Source organism: Magnolia sinica, chromosome 11 (assembly GCF_029962835.1).
Source record: "Magnolia sinica isolate HGM2019 chromosome 11, MsV1, whole genome shotgun sequence".
NCBI classification, from domain to species: Eukaryota; Viridiplantae; Streptophyta; class Magnoliopsida; order Magnoliales; family Magnoliaceae; genus Magnolia; species Magnolia sinica.
Window position 1 is genome coordinate 11,006,896 of NC_080583.1, and position 19,297 is coordinate 11,026,192.

The window sequence follows — 19,297 nt, forward strand, 5'->3', positions numbered from 1 at the left end:
ATAGAAGTTTTGGATAAACGATTCACAAACAGTGGGGATTGAATGTCCATCTAATACTCCCACTAAAGCTTTTATGAGATTGAATCATGGACATCTTGCATGATGGAAGTACATGTTGATCTTTAGACAAACCTTTAGTGAAAGATAGTAACAACATTGTATTGAAAAGCCTGCGAGGCCGGACCTCGTCAAAGCTTTGAGGAGACTAAAACCCATCAGATGGACAAGGTTGAGTCACTTAGGCCCATTTGAAGATCCAAGCAAAAGCTAAGTCCTCTCACACACCCGCATCCAGATGGGCAGGCTTCACACGCTTGTCGAATCAACTAACGTTGCCTCTACGAATTAAAACGAGAAATGATCACATGCAGTCTGAGCTGTGTGGGGCCCACCTGATATGTGTTCCATCAAACTCATCAATGGGTAGATCCAATGGTCAGATGTAGATGCACAGGCCGACCCAATCATCAGGTGAGCCACACCATTGAGAAGAATGGACAATGACCCAAAAGCTCCATATCTTAGGTGGACCACACAACAGGAAAACAGTAGTGTTGATTAACAGTCTATTATTACAAACTTCCCAGGCCCGACTGTAATGTTTATTTGCCATCCAACCTATTGGTAAGGTCACATGGACCTAGATGAAGGGAAGCATTCAATCCCCACTGTTTCTTGTGGTGTGGTCCACCCAAGATTTGGATCAGCCTCATTTTTTGGCTCATGCCCTAAAATGAGCTCACAGAATGGATGGATGGCGTGGATAAATTATATACATCATGGTGGGGCTCATAGAAATGGCTGCAAGTGAAAGATCTCAACATAGGCGCTGTATCTGGCCATTTCTCTTCCAATCTTGCTCGTCCAAACAAATTGAAGTATACCATCTACACACCATCCCATATGCTGGCATGGCACGTGTGTAAGATCCAATTCGTCCATCATGAGTCCACCTTTCAGGTGGCCATTACAAATACCAATTCGGTTCAATTATCAAATGTGTGGCCCACATTTAAAATGAATCAAACCGCCAGTTTTCCATTTAGTCTAAATGTGTGGCCCATATAATGGGATTGCCAGCTTAGTTTTGTGACACATGATCTTCATTGCTGCTTGCATGGTAGGGATGATATGACCGTTGTATGGAATGTTAGTGTACAGCCGTCTGTAGAAATTTAAATGCGAGTGACCCTAAAAGATAGATTATCCAATTAATCAGGTGGGGCACATGTGTGATTGACTTTGAACCGTTGATCAGCTTCCTATAGCAGCATTTTCTTTTTAGAGCTCTACCCAATGCCCTGACCGCCCATTGGCACGTGTGGAAATAGCAGGAGATGGGTCCACTTTGATAAGCCAACAAATCGGCATAACCATGGTTTCTTGCTACGGTAAGGCCACAATCAGTACACGTGCTCATCAATCCGACCGTGCAATCACTGTCACTCATGAAAATTACACGATCAGGCCATCATAGCTCTCAGATCGGTGGCCTGTAAATTTGGGGAGCGGATTAGGTGGGTAACACCTCAGTGGCAGTTACCCTTACCGAGGGGCCCACCTGAATGATGTTTTATATATCCACTCCGTCCATCCGTTTCTCCAACCCAGTTTAAGACTTGTCCCCAAAAATTAACTAGATTCAAGTCTCAAGTGGACCACACCACAGAAAACAGTGGTGATTGAATGCCCACTACTAAAAACTTCCTAGGGCCCACAGTAATGTTCACGTATTGTTTCCTTTCCATCCAACCCGTTGATAAGGTCAACCAGACCTGGATGAAGGGTATGCATAAAGACAATCTTGATTCAAAACTTTTGTGGGCCACAAAAAGATTTTAATGGTCATATACCGCTGTTTCCACTTGTGTGGCCTACCTGAGATTTGGATCTGCTTAAGTTTTGGGATCACTCACTAAAATAATATGTGAAAACATATGGAAGGCGTGGATATGCAAAAAAATCATCGAAGTGGGCCCCACACGGTAAAGGTAACACCTAATGTTCAAAGGCCATGGCCCATCTACTCAACGGTCCAGATTGATGAACCTACTAGACTATGCCATCATTGCGACAACCAAAACCAATGATCTATTGTCCACCTAGAACGTAGGTCACACCACAAAAACAATGGTGATTGGACAATCCTAACCGTCTGATAGGCACCATTTTCACTCAATAAACGACGGCCAATCTCCCACAGGAAGTTAATTGCAGGTAGTTCACATCAATTACATAACAATTACATTTAACTTCCCAATGTTTAGGATTATTACAGGTATCCACACTCACTTATACAACAATTGTAGTCATCGACCCCACTGTTTTGGATTATTGCAGTTACCGTCCCCTTACTGCAATCATACGCACCTACCCACTATTTTGAATTATTTGTATCTACCTCCCTCGGTTAGCAATTGTATACAGTATACACCTCCCAAATTTTGGATTATTGCAGCTACCTCCCCCCTGTAAGAGAGTTTAATGAGACTTATCTGTAATAATCCCAAATAGAGGGGAGCCCTGTACATTGTCATGTAAATGAGGTGAGGTGGGTACAATTAAAAAAAAAAAAAAAAAATCGACTAACAAGAGGAGAAAATCAAATCGAGCATCATAAAACCAAATATCATATTACCATCAGAATTCATAAAAATTACCACAAAAGCCACACGCTTCCCCACCAAAATCCAACACAACAGCAAACCCTAATATCCAAAAAAAAAAAAACCTACGCAGGAGAGAGAGAAGCTTCTTCTTCCTCAGCTTCGACAACAACATCATCAGCAGAAGAAGAGATGTTTAGGGCGGGATCAGAACGGTCAAAGAGTGTCCAATCAGGAGGGAGAGGCGGGAGAGGAGCATACACCGTTGGTTTGCGGTTGATGTCCCATGGCTGGCTTTTCTTAGGACGAGTCTTCATGTGGTGTGATGTTGCCTTTTTCTGAGGCCTTGATGAGCATTCCACCACCATCGTCTTACTGCCACTCTTCCCTTGAGGGGTATTTTTGTCATTTGCAATTGTGGGAAAAACCCTCGAAACTGATAACGAAGATATCGACATTCTCCTCTCTCCCTCTCTCTCTGACTCCTCTTGCAGATAGATGGATAAATGGGTATTTTGAGCCCTTGCGTTTTTTTCAGATAGGGGTCTTGTGTTGTAGTCCGGCGGACTACACAACGAATTGGTAACCCACTTATCGGGCCGTAGACGTGGATGCTCGCTCGGTACTGTTTAAGTGGACCCGAATTGCAAAAGATCCAAGCTCTTTGAGGACCCGTTTATTTTTCTAAATTCTACGGTGATAAAGTAATGTAAGTGGATAATCAGTATTATTTTTCAATATATATTTAAACAAGTACTTAGGCTCGAATCATTCTTTATGTATGTGTTTTATCCACGCTGTCCATCCATTTTGCCAGCCCATTTTAGGGCATGAGCCTAAAAATGAGGCAGATCCAAAGCTCAAGTGGACCACACCACAGGAAACATGGGTAGAATGATGTCCACCATTGAAACCTTCCCAAGGCCCACAGAGATGTTTGTTTCTCATCTGACTTGTTCATAAGGTGACACAGACCTGAATGAAGTGAAAACACAAATATCAACTTTGATCCAAAACTTCTCTGGGCCCAAGAAGTTTTCAATAGTAAGCGTTCAGACTTTCAGTCCCCACCGTAATATGTGGTGTGGTCCACTTGAGCTTTGATCTGCTTCATTTTTGAGGGCTCATACCCGAATATTAGCTGGCAAAATGGATGGACTGCGTGGATAAGACACATATATCATGGGGTCTAAATGTAGGAAATTCACAATCCGCCATCAATGGACCGTGCCCAAAAATATTAATGGGATGATCCTGACCATATTCAGCTTGGGGCCTACCAAAACGACAGTTACGAAGATAAATAAAGAAACGGTCCACATTCAACTGAAAGAGTCCCATGATTGGTAAAATATGATCCCTCCGTCTAAGAGACTTTTGGTTCATGGTCCAACAAACCAGTGGTCTAGATTAACTACACATGGCCCCACATGTCACAAATAAACCCGAGTATATTCCATGGTTATCGTTTTGAACTCGATTAATAGCCTAGCGACTATAGTCCTCTGGCCCAGTCCTGCATCAGTGGCCCAACGGTGAGATGGAAACCACTCGTCTGGTGAGTACAAAATCTTGGACCGGACAGTCCTGTCCATCCAGTCCAAGGACCTCAGAACATATACGTTGGGTTGGGCCATTCACACAGTTAGTTTAGATCGTCTGTTTTTGGGCCCATTGTACGAACGACCCATCCTCTAATCAATAGACTCGAGAATTTATAGCCAACCCCACCGGAACATGAGTACGGGGCTCGTGTATGTTGGATGCCATGCTATCCATTTGTTGGTTTGTTTTGATAATGGGTGATGGAAATTACAAAAAGGTATTGTAATAATGGGGGATGTAGATTACAGAAGTGTGGCAATGGCTGCTCGGCCCTACTGCCCTGAGCCCTGACCCCAATCAGTCTGGAAAGGCCCCAGCCCAAGCCCTATGGGGGTTTTTTGGCAAGGAAAACAACTAAATGATCAAAGGCTTGAAATAGTTTCTTTGAAAAAAAAAAAAAAAAACATTACCTAAATCCATCAATTTTCTTTAAACTACAAGTATATAGTGAATGGGAACCACCGAGAATTGGTCTTTAAACTGTCCATTCTTTTCTTTTTTTTCTTTTTTTCTTTTTTTTTAAATAATGTGATTGGACCATACTAACTGGTCCATTCATCATTGGGCGTGGAACGAAGACCAGGCCTGGATTTAGCTGTTGCTAGATCCTTGGCACTACACTTCTGTAATCTACATCCCCCATTATTACAATACCTTTTTGTAATGTCCATCACCCATTATCGAAACAAACCAACAAATGGATAGCATGGCATGCAACATACACGAGCCCCGTACTCATGTTCCGGTGGGGTTGGCTATAAATTCTCGAGTCTATTGATTAGAGGATGGGTCGTTCGTACAATGGGCCCAAAAACAGACGATCTAAACTAACTGTGCGAATGGCCCATTTTCATCGTGGGACTGCACAGCTGGGGTAGCCAGAATACATCACATCACGACTTTAGACACTGGATCCAGTTCCTTTCATTGACCTAAACCAGGCTCCACTGTGGATGGGGATTTATTCATGACATCCATATACAAAGGAAAAGGAGTAGAATGATAAATGGGTTAAAATAGTCGAATTGAAGAGGTTATTTTTTGGTCTTATCCAAGGTGAATTTCATGGTATAAATGGTTTTGATCATTAAAATATGACCCAAGATCTAGAGACTGAAGTCCAACAAATCATATAGCAATACGTTGGGATATAATGTAGCAAACCTCCTCTACAGCTATCCAGCTTTTCTCTGCCCCTGATTCAACTTTCAGAATCGTAATTTTAAAGCAGATAGCAGGAGGTCTGAAAAAAACAAAAACTAACCAATTCAGTTCCATCTCCCAAAATGCCCCAAAGGCCCAATGAGTTCAGCATGAAATGCAACTCCAACAGATTTTGGCAAATGTTAATTTGCGGCAGTTCCAAACACCGCCCAATTTATGTGATTTGCTATGTTCACACGTGCATGGATCCCTGCCCGTCCATACACATGCCGTGATACATCCAATCTTTCCATCAGGTGAGACACATTCTCTGGACCCTTACAGCCTAAAAATCAGTCCCCTTCATCAGGGTCACACCCTACAAAACAAATGGATAGCTTGAAAAAACTGATTTAACCATACATTCCTTTCATCACTGATGGGAAGCTCTATCTCTTGCATGTGGTATGGACAGGGCTCCGCGTGAGGTTAGCAAACTAGCTACACAGCCATTTAATCTACTCACAGAAGCAAAAACACTGGAAAACACAATCATGGCCGCATGATCAAAAGGCCCTTGAAGCTGCACATATATACATCATAGCAAAAGCTACACATACAGTATCAAAACCAGTTATCTGTGCTTACATCTCACATGGAAATAAAAGCTGAAACCTAGCATAATTAAAGAGGGTGTAACACCCATAAAAATTAAAATAAAATAAAATAAAAAGAAGAAGAAGAAGAAGAAAAGAACTCTACCTATTACATGGCTTGAGCCTGTACTGGTCAATAAATATTTGGTGTAAGACAAGAAGGCCCTGAAAGAATGATAGATAGTTTCCACCTCTCATAAGCAGATGATTTTACATCTTCCCTGCTTCTCAAGTTCATATAGCATGATGAGTGCTGCAGAATCTTGTGAACTCTTCTTATCGACCCGAGGGTCTCCCATCAGTTCAATAACGACAGCATTAGGGATATGCAAGATTATCTTAGATACAAAAGTGCTGAAACCCTTTCTCCCATTGCTTGCTTCAATCCCTTCTCTGTAGAAAGAAGCCGAATATTTAAGAAAAAAGTGAGATCAATTGTCCTATGAGCCCAGCTACGGCTATTCGTGCACCGGCTATTCATCAGGCAAACTAATGTGTATGTCCCCTGTCCCAAAGAGCAGGTCTCGTCAGATGAGCCACGCATGAATGGAAAATGGGACAGTTGAAGAAAGTTGATCGGCAGCCTACATTCAAAGTGCAGCCCACCTGAGAGTGCACCTGTTGACAAGGCCCCCCCAATGAACGGACCACATTTCATACACATCAGGCTGGCATGTGCACCCGTGACTAGGATATTAATCCTACTCACAGATAGCTTTGGCATTTCTCTTCTTCGTATTTATTATCCACCATTGAATTGTTTCCCATTTCATTCATGAAGAACCTAGGTGATACTGACCTGTGCTTCTGTTCTGTAGAGTTGAACTTTGGCATGGGCCATTGCAGCCGTTTGCAGAGCTGGTATAGGGTTGTTCTTGGGCCTCCTTTTTCCATGTTAACCGACAAAGTCACTGCAAAAACCAACCAGTATGTTTTTACTGATCTCGCTTTTTTTTTTTCCAGCAAGGATGCTTGGCCTAAGCTCCACATTGACTTTGTGTTGCTGTTTTGCAGCAGCCAAAGAACAGCAAAACAAGGAAAGCTGATGTGGTGCTGTGGGCCATGAAAAAAATTCACAGGAACTTGTCCAAGTAAAACCTTAAGAGAAATAACTATAGGAAAAGAAAGAAAAAAAAAAAAGCACGAAGCATCCAAATCCAGGCAGTTAACGTCAATGAATCTGTGCATGCATGAGTAAAAGAAAAGGCTGTAAAGATACGACATTGGCACTAGAAGCAAGGAGAATTTGTATGTCATACTAAATTTAAGAAGGAAACTTAACCTCCATTGAGGATACAGTTTTGAAAGACAAACATGTAAAAGAAAAGGTTGTGAATGCCTTTGATCTGCAGGCTAGATTTTTCAGTTGATGAGCATTTTGGTTGCTTTTTGAACGGTAGTTTAATGCATTTTCCATGCTATAGCAAAAATAGCATCCCATCTTTTTTGGATTTAGGAAAATCACAGCATACACATAAAATTGGGAGACAGATCATAGAACATCAGATACTCGATCAAGCTCCATTCGGCACAGCAACTGTAACTGTGGGACCCACATCGTTCATATGGTGTGGTCATGGTGGACAGGAGATACCCAAAATCTCCCCCGTTAGATGATCCTTACGCTCCGATTTGCCCCTAATTAAATGTGAATCATTGGTTGTAGTTGTCTCTCGTCTAGGGAAGATACAACATAATAGTGCATGGCCCATCCCATGATGGGGATGACAATATAATAGTGCATGGCCCATCCCATGATAGGGATGCCAAAAGCAACAGATAGGTTGCCAAATGGTGGGTTCATACCATTTCTATATCTAGCCATAAATAAATAAATAACAAACAAACAAGGCATTTCTCTTGACCAATTGTCATATAAATGCCTCGACATGAAATACTGACCTACAAAAATCATTTATAAATACTTGATTCAAGGGCTTCCAATTAAAAAAAGAAAACCTCAAACAAATGCAAGTAATGCATACCTGGTGCATTGAGATTCGCATCGCACGCTTTCATGGAATAACCATTCCCGTGATCAGAAGAGGACGTATTTACAGATGGTTCAACAGGAGATACACTTTTAGACATCTTTTGCTTTTTAGATGAGCTTGATCCCATTAATCCTTGTTCTGGCAGCATGGAGATATTGGCATCCACATCACGAGAACATTCACCAACCAATTTGGCTTCATCATGCTTCCGTTTTGATACATATCGAGCATGTGAAAGCCCTCTTTCCTGTTACATTATACCGCTCAGTGTATTGTAAACCAACGAGACAGCTAAATCAACCTCAGCAAACTAGATTCTACGATGCACAACCCTTAATTTGAAATAAAAATTAAAAAAAATAAAAAGAAATAAAAAAGAAGAAAAGAAAAGAAAAGAAAGAAAGAGGAAAAAACTATGGTTGTGAACTTTCAAGGCAGTTTTTAGATGTTGTTTTGAAGCTTCATGGAATGAAATGTTCAAAAATTTTCAAGGAGCTTTGCTAAGCCCACATGCACCACTAAATGCAGCAACATGCACCAAGCTGCACATGTCGGACATCAGGGACATGCAGCAGGTGAGCCCCACTGCAAAGAAGATGCAACCCAGAATTATGCTAGTCAACTCAATGATGCAGGCCATATGTAGAAAAACAATGGACAGTTTAAAGAAAATGGTAAATGATCCACTTCAATACACGTGCTGCGGACCTAATATGCTGAATGGCTTGATCTTAGGCCAGATCAAGTTACATGGAGGGGACCACCTGATGCATGTCCTAAATGTTCAACATAGGTGCCAGATTTCCACATATGTGAGCATGTAAAGGGTGTGAGTGGTTTCAAGCCAAACAATACCTGATATTAACTTCTAATATGCTTCATCGAAATAATGAAGCAAAGAACTCTAATGAAAGCATCTTAACCCTACAAGTAAACTAAGGTAACAAAAGTATGTGGACTCTGTGAGGCAAATCAACAAAGAACTCTAATGAAAGCATCTTAACCCTACAAGTAAACTAAGGTAACAAAAGTATGTGGACTCTGTGAGGCAAATCAACAAACCTCCAAGTCTTTTAATAAACTGAGAGCGGCCTGTCCCTTTGCATTTTTTTTGGATCTTTCGCGTCCCTCTCTCACCAATAGGACATCCTTCAGCTGAACCCCAAGTTCAGCAACTACCATTTCTTCTTGACTAGTAAGTTTTGTGTTAATAAAATACCCAAGATGACTGCATAACTCAATTAATTCACGCAGCGGGGGCAATTCAAGCTTGTCAGGTGTTACAATAGGAGAAAGTAGTGGTTCAAATATTTCCCAGACTTTCTCAAGATCAAGCCCAGTATCTATTAGTATTGCTCCAGCAATACTTTCTACAATGTCTCCAAGAACCTGCACAAGAAAGAATCATTTATTAGACAACCTATTTTCAAATGCAGTAAAAATAAATAAAAAAATAAAAATCCAATAATTAATACTCAAAAAATCTATGAAAAATATCAGGAACAACCATTGTTCCATTATTGATAATTTATAACCTCAATTTTTTGTTCATATAAAATTTTGGAAATGCAATACGTAAATTATTAAATGCCTGGCGTAGGCCATCTTTTCTTGGAAATACTGATATAATGAGGTTTCTTAAATATATTTACAATAATAGGAAAATGGCATGGCAGGAGATAGGTGGTGCTTTACATATTATGGCATTTGAGCTTCCTAGGATTATCAATGTACGATGTGCAGAAAATGTTGATAACACTTCCATGCATTCAGATTTACATATCCTGCTTCTTACTAATACCAGGAATGCTATTTATGGCATTTGAGCTTCCTAGGAAATAAAAGGATTATCAATGTAAGATGTGTAGAAGATGTCGATAACACTTCCATGAATTGGGATTTACAGATCCTGTTTCTTACTAATACTAGGAATGCTATCTGTAGCCGCACAACTAAATATAACCGGCACACATCCCAACACAGCAAACATTCAAGTTCCAGATTGTTCAACAGGTGGTTCCACTCATGAGGCCAGCCACGTGTGCAAGCAAACAATTAGGAAAAGGATATAGCCAACAGTCGATAGTAAACATGTGCCTGGACCATCTGATTGGTCGACCAGCCAAACTTTTAGGCTAGGTAACACCCATACAGGGGCCCACCTGTTGAAACATGTTGACACATGCGCAGCACTTGTGTTCTGTGATGCAGATACATGGCAGCAAACTACAGTCCTCTTTAAACACTTCAAATGCCCATTTAACTCCAATACTTTGGCCCTGTTTGGACAAAATTAAGGGCCTGTTTGGTTGCATCTAGCAAGGGAAAAATTAATTCTCAATAAACAATTATCTGGAATTGTTTCTTGAGAATTGCTTACATAAAATTGATTATCAATGAGCTTGTTTGGTAAACACGCATAAGAAAGACAATCGTTTAATGTATGCCACATGTACCATTTCAGTTCTCCATAGGTTAAGTACCATTGTCTATCATTTACCAAGACAGCATGGTTTTTTTTTTTTTTTTGAAAGGTGACAACTTCTATTGATAAGCCCCCTGAAAACGAAAGCCGAAAAGAATACAAAGCAAAAAACACAACAAACCCAAAAGGGCAATAAGGACCCGTGTCCAAATCCTTAAACCCAGAGGCCCATTCAATCACCTAAGAAGAAATCTTCCGAACCATCAAGCCTGTAGACCCAGATATGTTCTCAAAACAATGACTATTCCTCTCGCCCTATATAGCCCATAAAACTGCCATAGCCACCTACCATCACACCACCTTCCCATCTATGCCCACACCTCCTCCATGCCATGTAGCCCAAAACTCCAGCATCAACCAATAGATATTGAGATTCAAAATAATGCACTCCCAAATCTTCCTCACAAAGAGGCAATGAAAGAATATATGATCCACCAACTCGGCATCCCTCATGCACATGATACATATATTAGTGAGCACCAAGGATCTCTTGATAAGATTACCCATTGTGAGCACTCTCTTTCTCCCCACTAACCACACAAAGGCAGCCACCTTAGGGGGAGCCCCATATTTCAATAGCAATGACAATTGGCCGAAGAGGAGAGTACGCAATTTGTGAAAGGACCAGACCGAAAACGTCCCCGAACTATGCGCCCGCCTCACCACCGAGAATCTTCCCCCAACTCTCTGGGACTGACAAGCTTTAGACTTTTCAAAAGGCGGCTAACAAACTCAAGAACTTGCTTGTCACAAAGACCACTCCAACAAGGAGGCACCCACTCCACCTCACCGAATCTGGAATAACTACAGCTGAAAGTTGGGCGGGACCGACCCGTGACTGACTCGACATTGGGTTGGGCTCGGGCAGGATGTATCGGGTTTGGTTTTGGGCTTGGGTTATACAAACACCAACCCGATAAAACTTGGGTTGGGCTTGGGTTAAGGTCTCAGGTTGCCCGACCCAACCCGAACCCGATCAATATGTAATCAAGTGTGGATTGTCTGTGTTGAAGGCACAAGAAATTCCATTGAAGTCGGGTCTCATTAGTCCACATTATTTTGGATGACTCAAGCTAACAAGATACACTAGATTTCTCTCTCCCAAATAGATTGTCCTATATTTTAGGTTGTTTATGTAGAAAAATAAAGTTCTTTATGATAAATAATTACATATATAATTTATAAAATCATAGGTACAAAAAATAAGACGTGTAGTGAAATATAAGAGACTAATGTAATAATGAAAATATTAGCATGTATCCACCCGACAAGGCGACAACCCGACCCAGCCTGCTTGGTTTGGCCTTCGGTTGAGATTTCTCAACCCGAGGTTAGGTTGGGTTGGGTTAGGGTCGAGGTATAGGAACCTTGGGTTGGGCTAGGGTTGAGCACCAACCCGACCCGACCCGACCCACCCGACTTTCAGCCCTAGAAATAACAACAAGCAAATGTATTATTCCTCTCCAGTGCTAGAATGGCTAAACTAGGAAATGCGTCCTTAAGGCCACAGTCACATAGCCATAAATCTTCCCAGAAGCGGATACGACTTCCATCTCCCACAACAAAAAACAACCCTTCCTTAAACTTGGGAGATATCGAGAAAATAACCCTCCGCAAGCTAGAAGCTCTATACTGTAACAAATCTTTTATCCGCCATCCCCCGGATAGGTGCCATACTTGCTAGACACCACATCCCTCCAGAGTCTTATTTCCTATATAGCAAACCATCACATCCATAACGACTTTAAACCCCCGATTAAGACCCACTTCTTGACCTTTTAGAACTATCTTGCTGAGAACCTCAGCCACCGCCACAAACAAAAACAGGGAGATGGGGTCCCCCTGACGTAACCCACTAGAGGCCCTAAAGAAACCTTTAGGAGAACTATTGACTAAAATCGAGAAAGAAGTTGAACTCACACATTCCCGAATCCAACTTCTCCACTTCCGATAGTAATCAATTCTTTCCAACAGATAACCAAGAAACCCCAATTCTACATGATCATAAGCCTTCTCAATATCTAGCTTATAAAACACCCCCGCCCCACCATCCCTATACTTAGAATCAATGCATTCATGTGCTAGCAACGCACTGTCTAATATTTGTCTCCCAACCACATATGCACCTTGATTTTCTGAAATAATGCATTCAAGAATAAGAACCCCAAATAATAATAAAAAAGAGGGTTCTCGACCTAAAGTCTTTCAAGTTTTATGCTCTTTTGACTTTGGGAATAAATAGCAATAAAAGAAGCCTCCAACTCCCTCAACAGACACCCCCCCTCTCAAAGAACTCCAAAACAAAGCTAAAGATATTATTCTTAACTTCATTCCAGAACATTGAAGGAGGGCCATTGGAAAATCATCTGGCTTTGGGGCCTTGTCCCTATTAAGAAAGTCCACTACCACTTTCACTTCCTCTTCCAGAATCAACCCCTTAAGAAAGGTAGCTTGAGGATTTGATAAGCTTTTGAACTCTGGATTATATACGAGAGGTTGATGCCACCCTTCACTAGTAAGCAAACCCTCATAGAATTGGACGATACAGCTACAGATTTGCTTTTTATCTTCCACCCGATTGTTGTTAACCACAATAGTTGTCCATCTTATAGCTTCTTACTCTCACACTAAAGATACTGTGAAAGAATTCGGTGTTCTTGTCTCCTTTTAGTCAAACCATTCGGCGTCTTTGTTCCCACCTTATCTCCTCTTCTTTGAAGTTTCGCATAGTCTAGAGCCAACTCCAATCTTCTCGCTTTCTCTTCTTCTAAAATCATACCCCCTTCCTCCTTAATATCTAACTCCTAGATTTCTCTAAGGATTAAATCGGTCTGTCCCCCGACTCCTAAAGACCTCATTCGAAAAATTAAGTTTTCCTTTCAATAATCTAAGCTTTTAGGCTTAGCTTGAAGCGAGCAAATCTTTCCACCTGGAAGGAAGACCCATCAGTCTTGAACTAGCTTTTAGAAGCCCTCCACCTCTAACCAAGACAGCTCGAACCGTAACGGTCTCAAGCGTCAATTCTCTCCCTCAAATTCCAATAGGATCGGTTTGTGGTCTGAGACCGGTCTAGGCAACCTGAATGAACTACTTTGCGAAGGGAAACTTTTCAACCAAATCCAAAGTAACCAAGAACTTATCCGGCTGAGATGGATTATCCTAACCATTCGTCCACGTGAATGAAGCACCCTCCATCAGAAGATCCACTATATCATTTGGCTAAACCCATTCTAAGAAGCATCTCATGCTGCTAGTAATATTGCTATGATTTGACCTCTCGTAAGAAAATCTGGTGACATTAAAATCACCACCCATACACCATGGAGTCAACCACTTCATTTGGATTGAACCAAGTTCATCCCACAACAAAGGTCTACAGGCAGCTTACATGACCCATAAACAGACGTGCACATCCATCAGAAACCCAACATGATTTCCTTAAGAATGACAGAAACTGGATTTATTTTTTTTTTTTAAATGGCCAAGAATCTTATTTGCTCCAAATACGCTTATTCCAAGCAACAACAAATCCCACCCACTGAACTGATTGCATCTAGTGCCACCTTGTCCTTCAATTTCACCTCCCAAATTGAATCCAACATTTTACCATCAAATGACTGCAACTTCATTTCCTGAAGGGTGATCAGACAAACCTTCACCTTCTGACAAATATATCGAATGCAGCAGGTTGTCCCTACAACCCAAACTCCTGACATCCCATGAGAGAATCTTCATTGGGCAACTAGCTTAGCCCATTTTCCCCTCTTCAAATCATAAACCCTGCTATCAGAATCATAATTGGTAGATGATTCCAGATTGCAGAACTTTCTCTAACCTTTAGGAGATTTCCTGGATTCAACCACCTAGACCTGAAGATTTTGACTGCCCCTCACTGCTATGAACTTGAAGTAAAGCTTTCACATCCTCCTCCTTATCCCCATAAGTGACTCCCACCAACCTTCCCACCTAGCCCAGAGCATCTTTCATCCACTTCTTGTCTCGAATTAATGGCACCAAATCCCTTGCAAATTGCTCCCTCAGAAGAAAGTGCCCCAGCTAATTCCTCCCCCTTGAAATCCACTCCAACCATTAGATGCAACACTAAAATATAGGTCGAGGCCCAAAATTCAGGCCCATCTAAGATTCAAGTGGGCCACACAACCGGGTACAATTTGGAGGGCGGAGGGTGAGAGTTGCCCTGTACACTCTTTCCAATCATGTGGTCCACATGAATCACAGATGGGGCAGATTTTTGGGCCTTGGGCCTAAATGGGGTGACACACCTAGTGGATGGGGGAGATTTCACATAAACACCGTGGTGGGGCCTACCTGAACCGCCCACTCTTTTTCCTTACCTTCATTTATTACCACATTTATTACCAGTAATAACATTAATTAATCACCAGTTACCAAAGTGGTTGTGCATCCAACCAGTTAAAGTTGAGAGTTTTTTTATGAAATATTACATTTGGGTTTTGCTAATATGTCCCCACCTTCAGGAGGACATTAGCAACATCCCCAAGCTTTTGACTGACACATGGAGCCCCCATTGTTGATTTGAACCATCTATTCTGTAATATAACTATGGATAAGACATGGTTCAAAAATCACACCAATCAGATGATCCTAAGCACCCAATCAATAGCATGGAAAATGGACAAACAAGGTTAAGCAGATAAACAAAATAGGTCCAATCATCATCTTAAACCATCCATCATAAACATCCCATTTTTTATTGCTTATGATTCCGAAGTAGCACTTTGGTTTGATGACTCTATGTGATCTATGGCTCATAAAAAACTGACAGTGGTAACAAATTGGCCTCGTCCATAGTGTTGGGATCAACTGATCTGCTTGATTCTTGTACCATGGCTTGCTCCCATTGGTACTACTGAATGAACGGTCGCGATTGATGATTGGGAGTCCCATGTGTTAGTCAAAAGCTTTGGCGACACTTCTAACATCCCTATGAAGGTGGAGAGGTTAGCAAAACCCTACGTGTGTGTGTGTGTGTGTGTGTGTGTCGTTACTTGATTCAACAATATGAACCATCATATTAGTGGACAAGAAAGTAAACAGTCCAGATTGATTATACTAAAAATGGTCTTCTCATCAATCCATTCCATCATGTGGGGCACACCTTTGATTGTCTATGCCTATGAAGAATCAATTGATTGGATCATAACCATCTTATCAATGGAAGCAAATTGCATGGTCCTCCCTCTCTCCCTCTCTCTCTCTCTCTCTCTCTCTCTCTCTCTCTCTCTCTCTCTCTCTCTCTCTCTCTCTCTCTCTCTCTCTCTCTCTCTCTCTGTATTGCATGAAAGGACTAATCATTGATCTAGACTTTCAATTGGCCTCAATCCAACATTCATCAACCCTAACTTCAACAATCAGTTTGACAGTACTATTCTAAGGTATCCAGTGACAGTAACAGTGACCATAACAACTAACTTAATGGCCGTTGACCCATCATGATATGGGGCCATAACAACCGTTATGGCCTCATAATGGTCAAAAATTTTTGCAAAGGAAGAATATGTATCAACCTGTTATAGCATATGGCCGTTACAAGGCCACTACAAGCCTCTTTTTCTTTTTCTTTTTCTTCTTTTCTAAATGGCGGTTACAGCCTTGTATCATGTTTCAGTCCCCAATGGTACCATTACGTAATGGTTGTTACGGCCGTTATATAACTACTTTTCAATGCCATGCTTCCAACCATCCTATGAATCAAATTGACCATATTCAGAAAGGTGCAGTCATCAAACTATACCATCCGCCATGTGGGCCCCATTTTTTTATAGTTTGTGCATCTCAAGAATCACTTCAACCGCGGTGGGGAGATCTATGGCGGGGTAGAATCTCTTCCGTCCCCCCAGGTGTGATCGTCAAAAACCGGGAGATCTTACCCCCGGTCCAACAAGAGGTTAGAGGATCCCCATCCCGACACGGGGTGATCCATGGCGTACCAGAGATCTTCCTTGTGATTCAGATAGGTCTATACAGGCCGGAGCTGAGAACGGAGATGCACAGTTGCCATGCTCCCACAGACCACCAGAGCTAGCAATAGGGCTCTGTCAGGAAGAGTTATTGCCAGCCGCCCGGGACAGTGTTTCTCGTCAGAACAACAATCGCGGGATAGTCGAAATCCCTGATCTCGCGACAGGTGGCGGTACCTCAGCTACTTGTTCAGAGAGAGTAGCTGCCTCGACTTCGGGAATTAATCTACACCATCCATCTCGCAGTGCTCATTCAGTTGTTGCAGCGCGTGGCGATTTAGCGTTAAATGTTAAGCCTCATTCGAGCAACAGTGCGGATATTGTGCACCCGGATTCGGGTAATGGACCCGAACCCGTTTCACGGTTAGCGGGGTCTGCGGATAATTCTCTCCTTCATTCAGGTATCGGAGCCGAATCCGATACAGCTACACCGATAACGAGTATTTCAGTGTCAGGTCCTCACTTCTCTGGGTCTACTTTATTACACCCGAAGTTGTTAAACCTTAATCTCCCCACCATTTCATACCCGCTTGCACAAGAAAGCCTTTTACTAATTCGTCCAGTCCCCACAGATGCCATCATCCCTTTCAACGATCACTCCCAACGTTCCCCTTCCACTTCCCGATCTTCTCCGACGAAGTCGACATATAGATTCGATTACCCTGAACTAGAACAAGGATCGTACTGCTCCGACAACCCGCCTTCTTAGATTTCGGTCAGATCCTCTCCTCCTTCTTCACCCTGTAACTGGTCAGACCATGGTCTTCTCGACTTATTCCAAGAGCACCCAGATCTAGAGATCATAGAAGCTGAACCTCTGCGATCTTGTGCGGGAGTGGAACAGGTTTCAGACGGAATTAACCCTCAACAGATATCAGACCCGGGAAATATACACCTAGTAGACGAGATTCACAGTAAGAAATGGATCAGAGACGCTTTGGGTTGTGTGGGCAGATCTCTTGGGCTCTCCTTTGGAGATCGTCCGGAGGATTTTATAGCTCTATTCCAATGTGTCGAGGCCAGCGGAAGACCCCTCGCAACACACAAATCTCCCAGAGGTTTCAAATCAACTCCCCGCTCAAACAGGGAATTGCAAAGACTTCTATCAGGCCAAAGATTCACAGATACTCCTTCAAAAAGGACCTCCAACCAGGGCGTTTGGGGAAGTTCTGTTTCTAAATGAAGTTGATTTCATGGAATGTGAGGGGGGTGGGGTCTAAACAAAAAAGAAGAATTATTAGGGATTCCTGCTCCAGATACAAACCTGAGATTCTCTGTTTTCAGGAAACCAAGTGTAGCAAGTGGGAGGATAGTTTGATGGGAACTCTTTGGAGGTAGGTAGATGTGAAATGGGCGGCAAAAAATTCTCTCGGCAATGCTGGTGGTATCCTTATAGCTAGGAAGTCGTCATGTTGGCAAGCCCTTAACAGTTGGAGCGGTAATTTCTCGGTTTCAGTTGTTCTTCAACATATTTCTTCAGGTTTTGTCTGCCTTTTCTCCTCAATCTATGGGCCTAATTAGGAAGGGGACAGGGCGTCTTTCTGGAAAGAACTTTCAAACTCGAGGCAGAAATTCTTAGGAGCCTGCTGTATTGCAGAGGATTTCAACATCATCAGAAATGTCAATGAAAAATCACACGGCAGAATAGTTTCCCCAGCCATGAAAATCTTCTCTTCTTGGATTGAAGAAGAGGAACTGGTGGATCTTCCTCTCCTGGGGGCACGATTCACCTGGTCTAACGGGAGAGATTCCTTCGATGAGTAGATTGGACAGGTTTTTAATCTCTTCAGATTGGATACATCAATTTCCTCTTAATTCTCAATCTATTCTCCCCAGAACTACGTCAGACCATTGCCCCATATTACTTACTGTGGAGGAGCAAAATTGGGGGCCAAAGCCCTTCTGTTTTGATCTATCGTGGTTGAAAACAAAGGGTTTCTCCGAAATGGTTGTTGATTGGTGGACAAATTTCCAAGTCAACGGCTCAGCAAACTTCAGATTGTCATCTAAATTAAAGTTGCTAAAGAAAGAGATAAAACAATGGCATATTAGAGAATCTCGGAATCAGGATCAGGTTACAGACAGGCTAATAGCAGAATTGTCGGTCCTCGATGCCCAGGCGGAAAATTGCCCTCTTGCTCCTGAGTTACAGGCCAGAAGAATTCAGCTGATTCAAGGCATTTCTAATAGTCCCCTTCAAAAAGAAATCTCGTGGAAACAAAAGGCTCGTCTGAAGTGGTTGAAGGAAGGCGACAGGAACACTCGATTCTTCCATTCAATGGCTAATATGCATGCTTCAAATAACAGAATTTTCAGTATTTTGGTGAACGGAATTCGAAAAGAAGACAAAGATGAAATTGCAAAGGAAATGATTGCCTATTTTAGGTCCCTTCTCAAGGGAGAAGAATGGTGCAGGCCTAAGCTCAATGGTATCCAATTTAATGCTATCTCAGCGGAGGAATCGGTATCTTTGGAGGCTCCTTTTTCTGTTGAAGAAATTAAACAGGCTGTCGATTCCTTAGGGGCGGACAAAGCCCCGGGCCCGGATGGCTTCCCGATCTCTTTCTTTTCTCACTTTTGGGAGGTCATCAAGTCTGATATTTTGGAATGGTTCAACGATTTTCACAACAGAAGCAGAATCTCAGTCAGCTTAGGAGCTTCCTTTATAGCCTTGATTCCTAAAATGACGAGTGCAGCTGCTCCTAAAGATTTCAGGCCCATTAGCTTACTAGGGGGGCCTTACAAGATCCTGGCCAAGGTTCTGGCTTCACGTCTGTCAAAGGTAATGGGGCAGCTTATTTCAGAA

The 19,297-nt window shown here is 42.2% G+C and overlaps 1 protein-coding gene across 1 annotated transcript in view; it reads right to left on the bottom strand.

The window, feature by feature from the left end:
* Positions 1 to 5,917: 5,917 nt before the first annotated feature.
* LOC131218802 (endoribonuclease Dicer homolog 3a) overlaps positions 5,918 to 19,297 on the bottom strand; it is a 66,174-nt gene continuing 52,794 nt past the window's right edge. Inside the window, exons 22-25 of the mRNA XM_058213620.1 lie at positions 9,067 to 9,393; positions 7,996 to 8,251; positions 6,810 to 6,921; positions 5,918 to 6,403 (exon numbers count right to left, since the gene is read on the bottom strand). Of these exons, the coding sequence (XP_058069603.1) occupies positions 6,205 to 6,403; positions 6,810 to 6,921; positions 7,996 to 8,251; positions 9,067 to 9,393 (894 nt within the window). The 3' untranslated portion in view covers positions 5,918 to 6,204. The remainder of the gene's footprint in view (positions 6,404 to 6,809; positions 6,922 to 7,995; positions 8,252 to 9,066; positions 9,394 to 19,297) is intronic.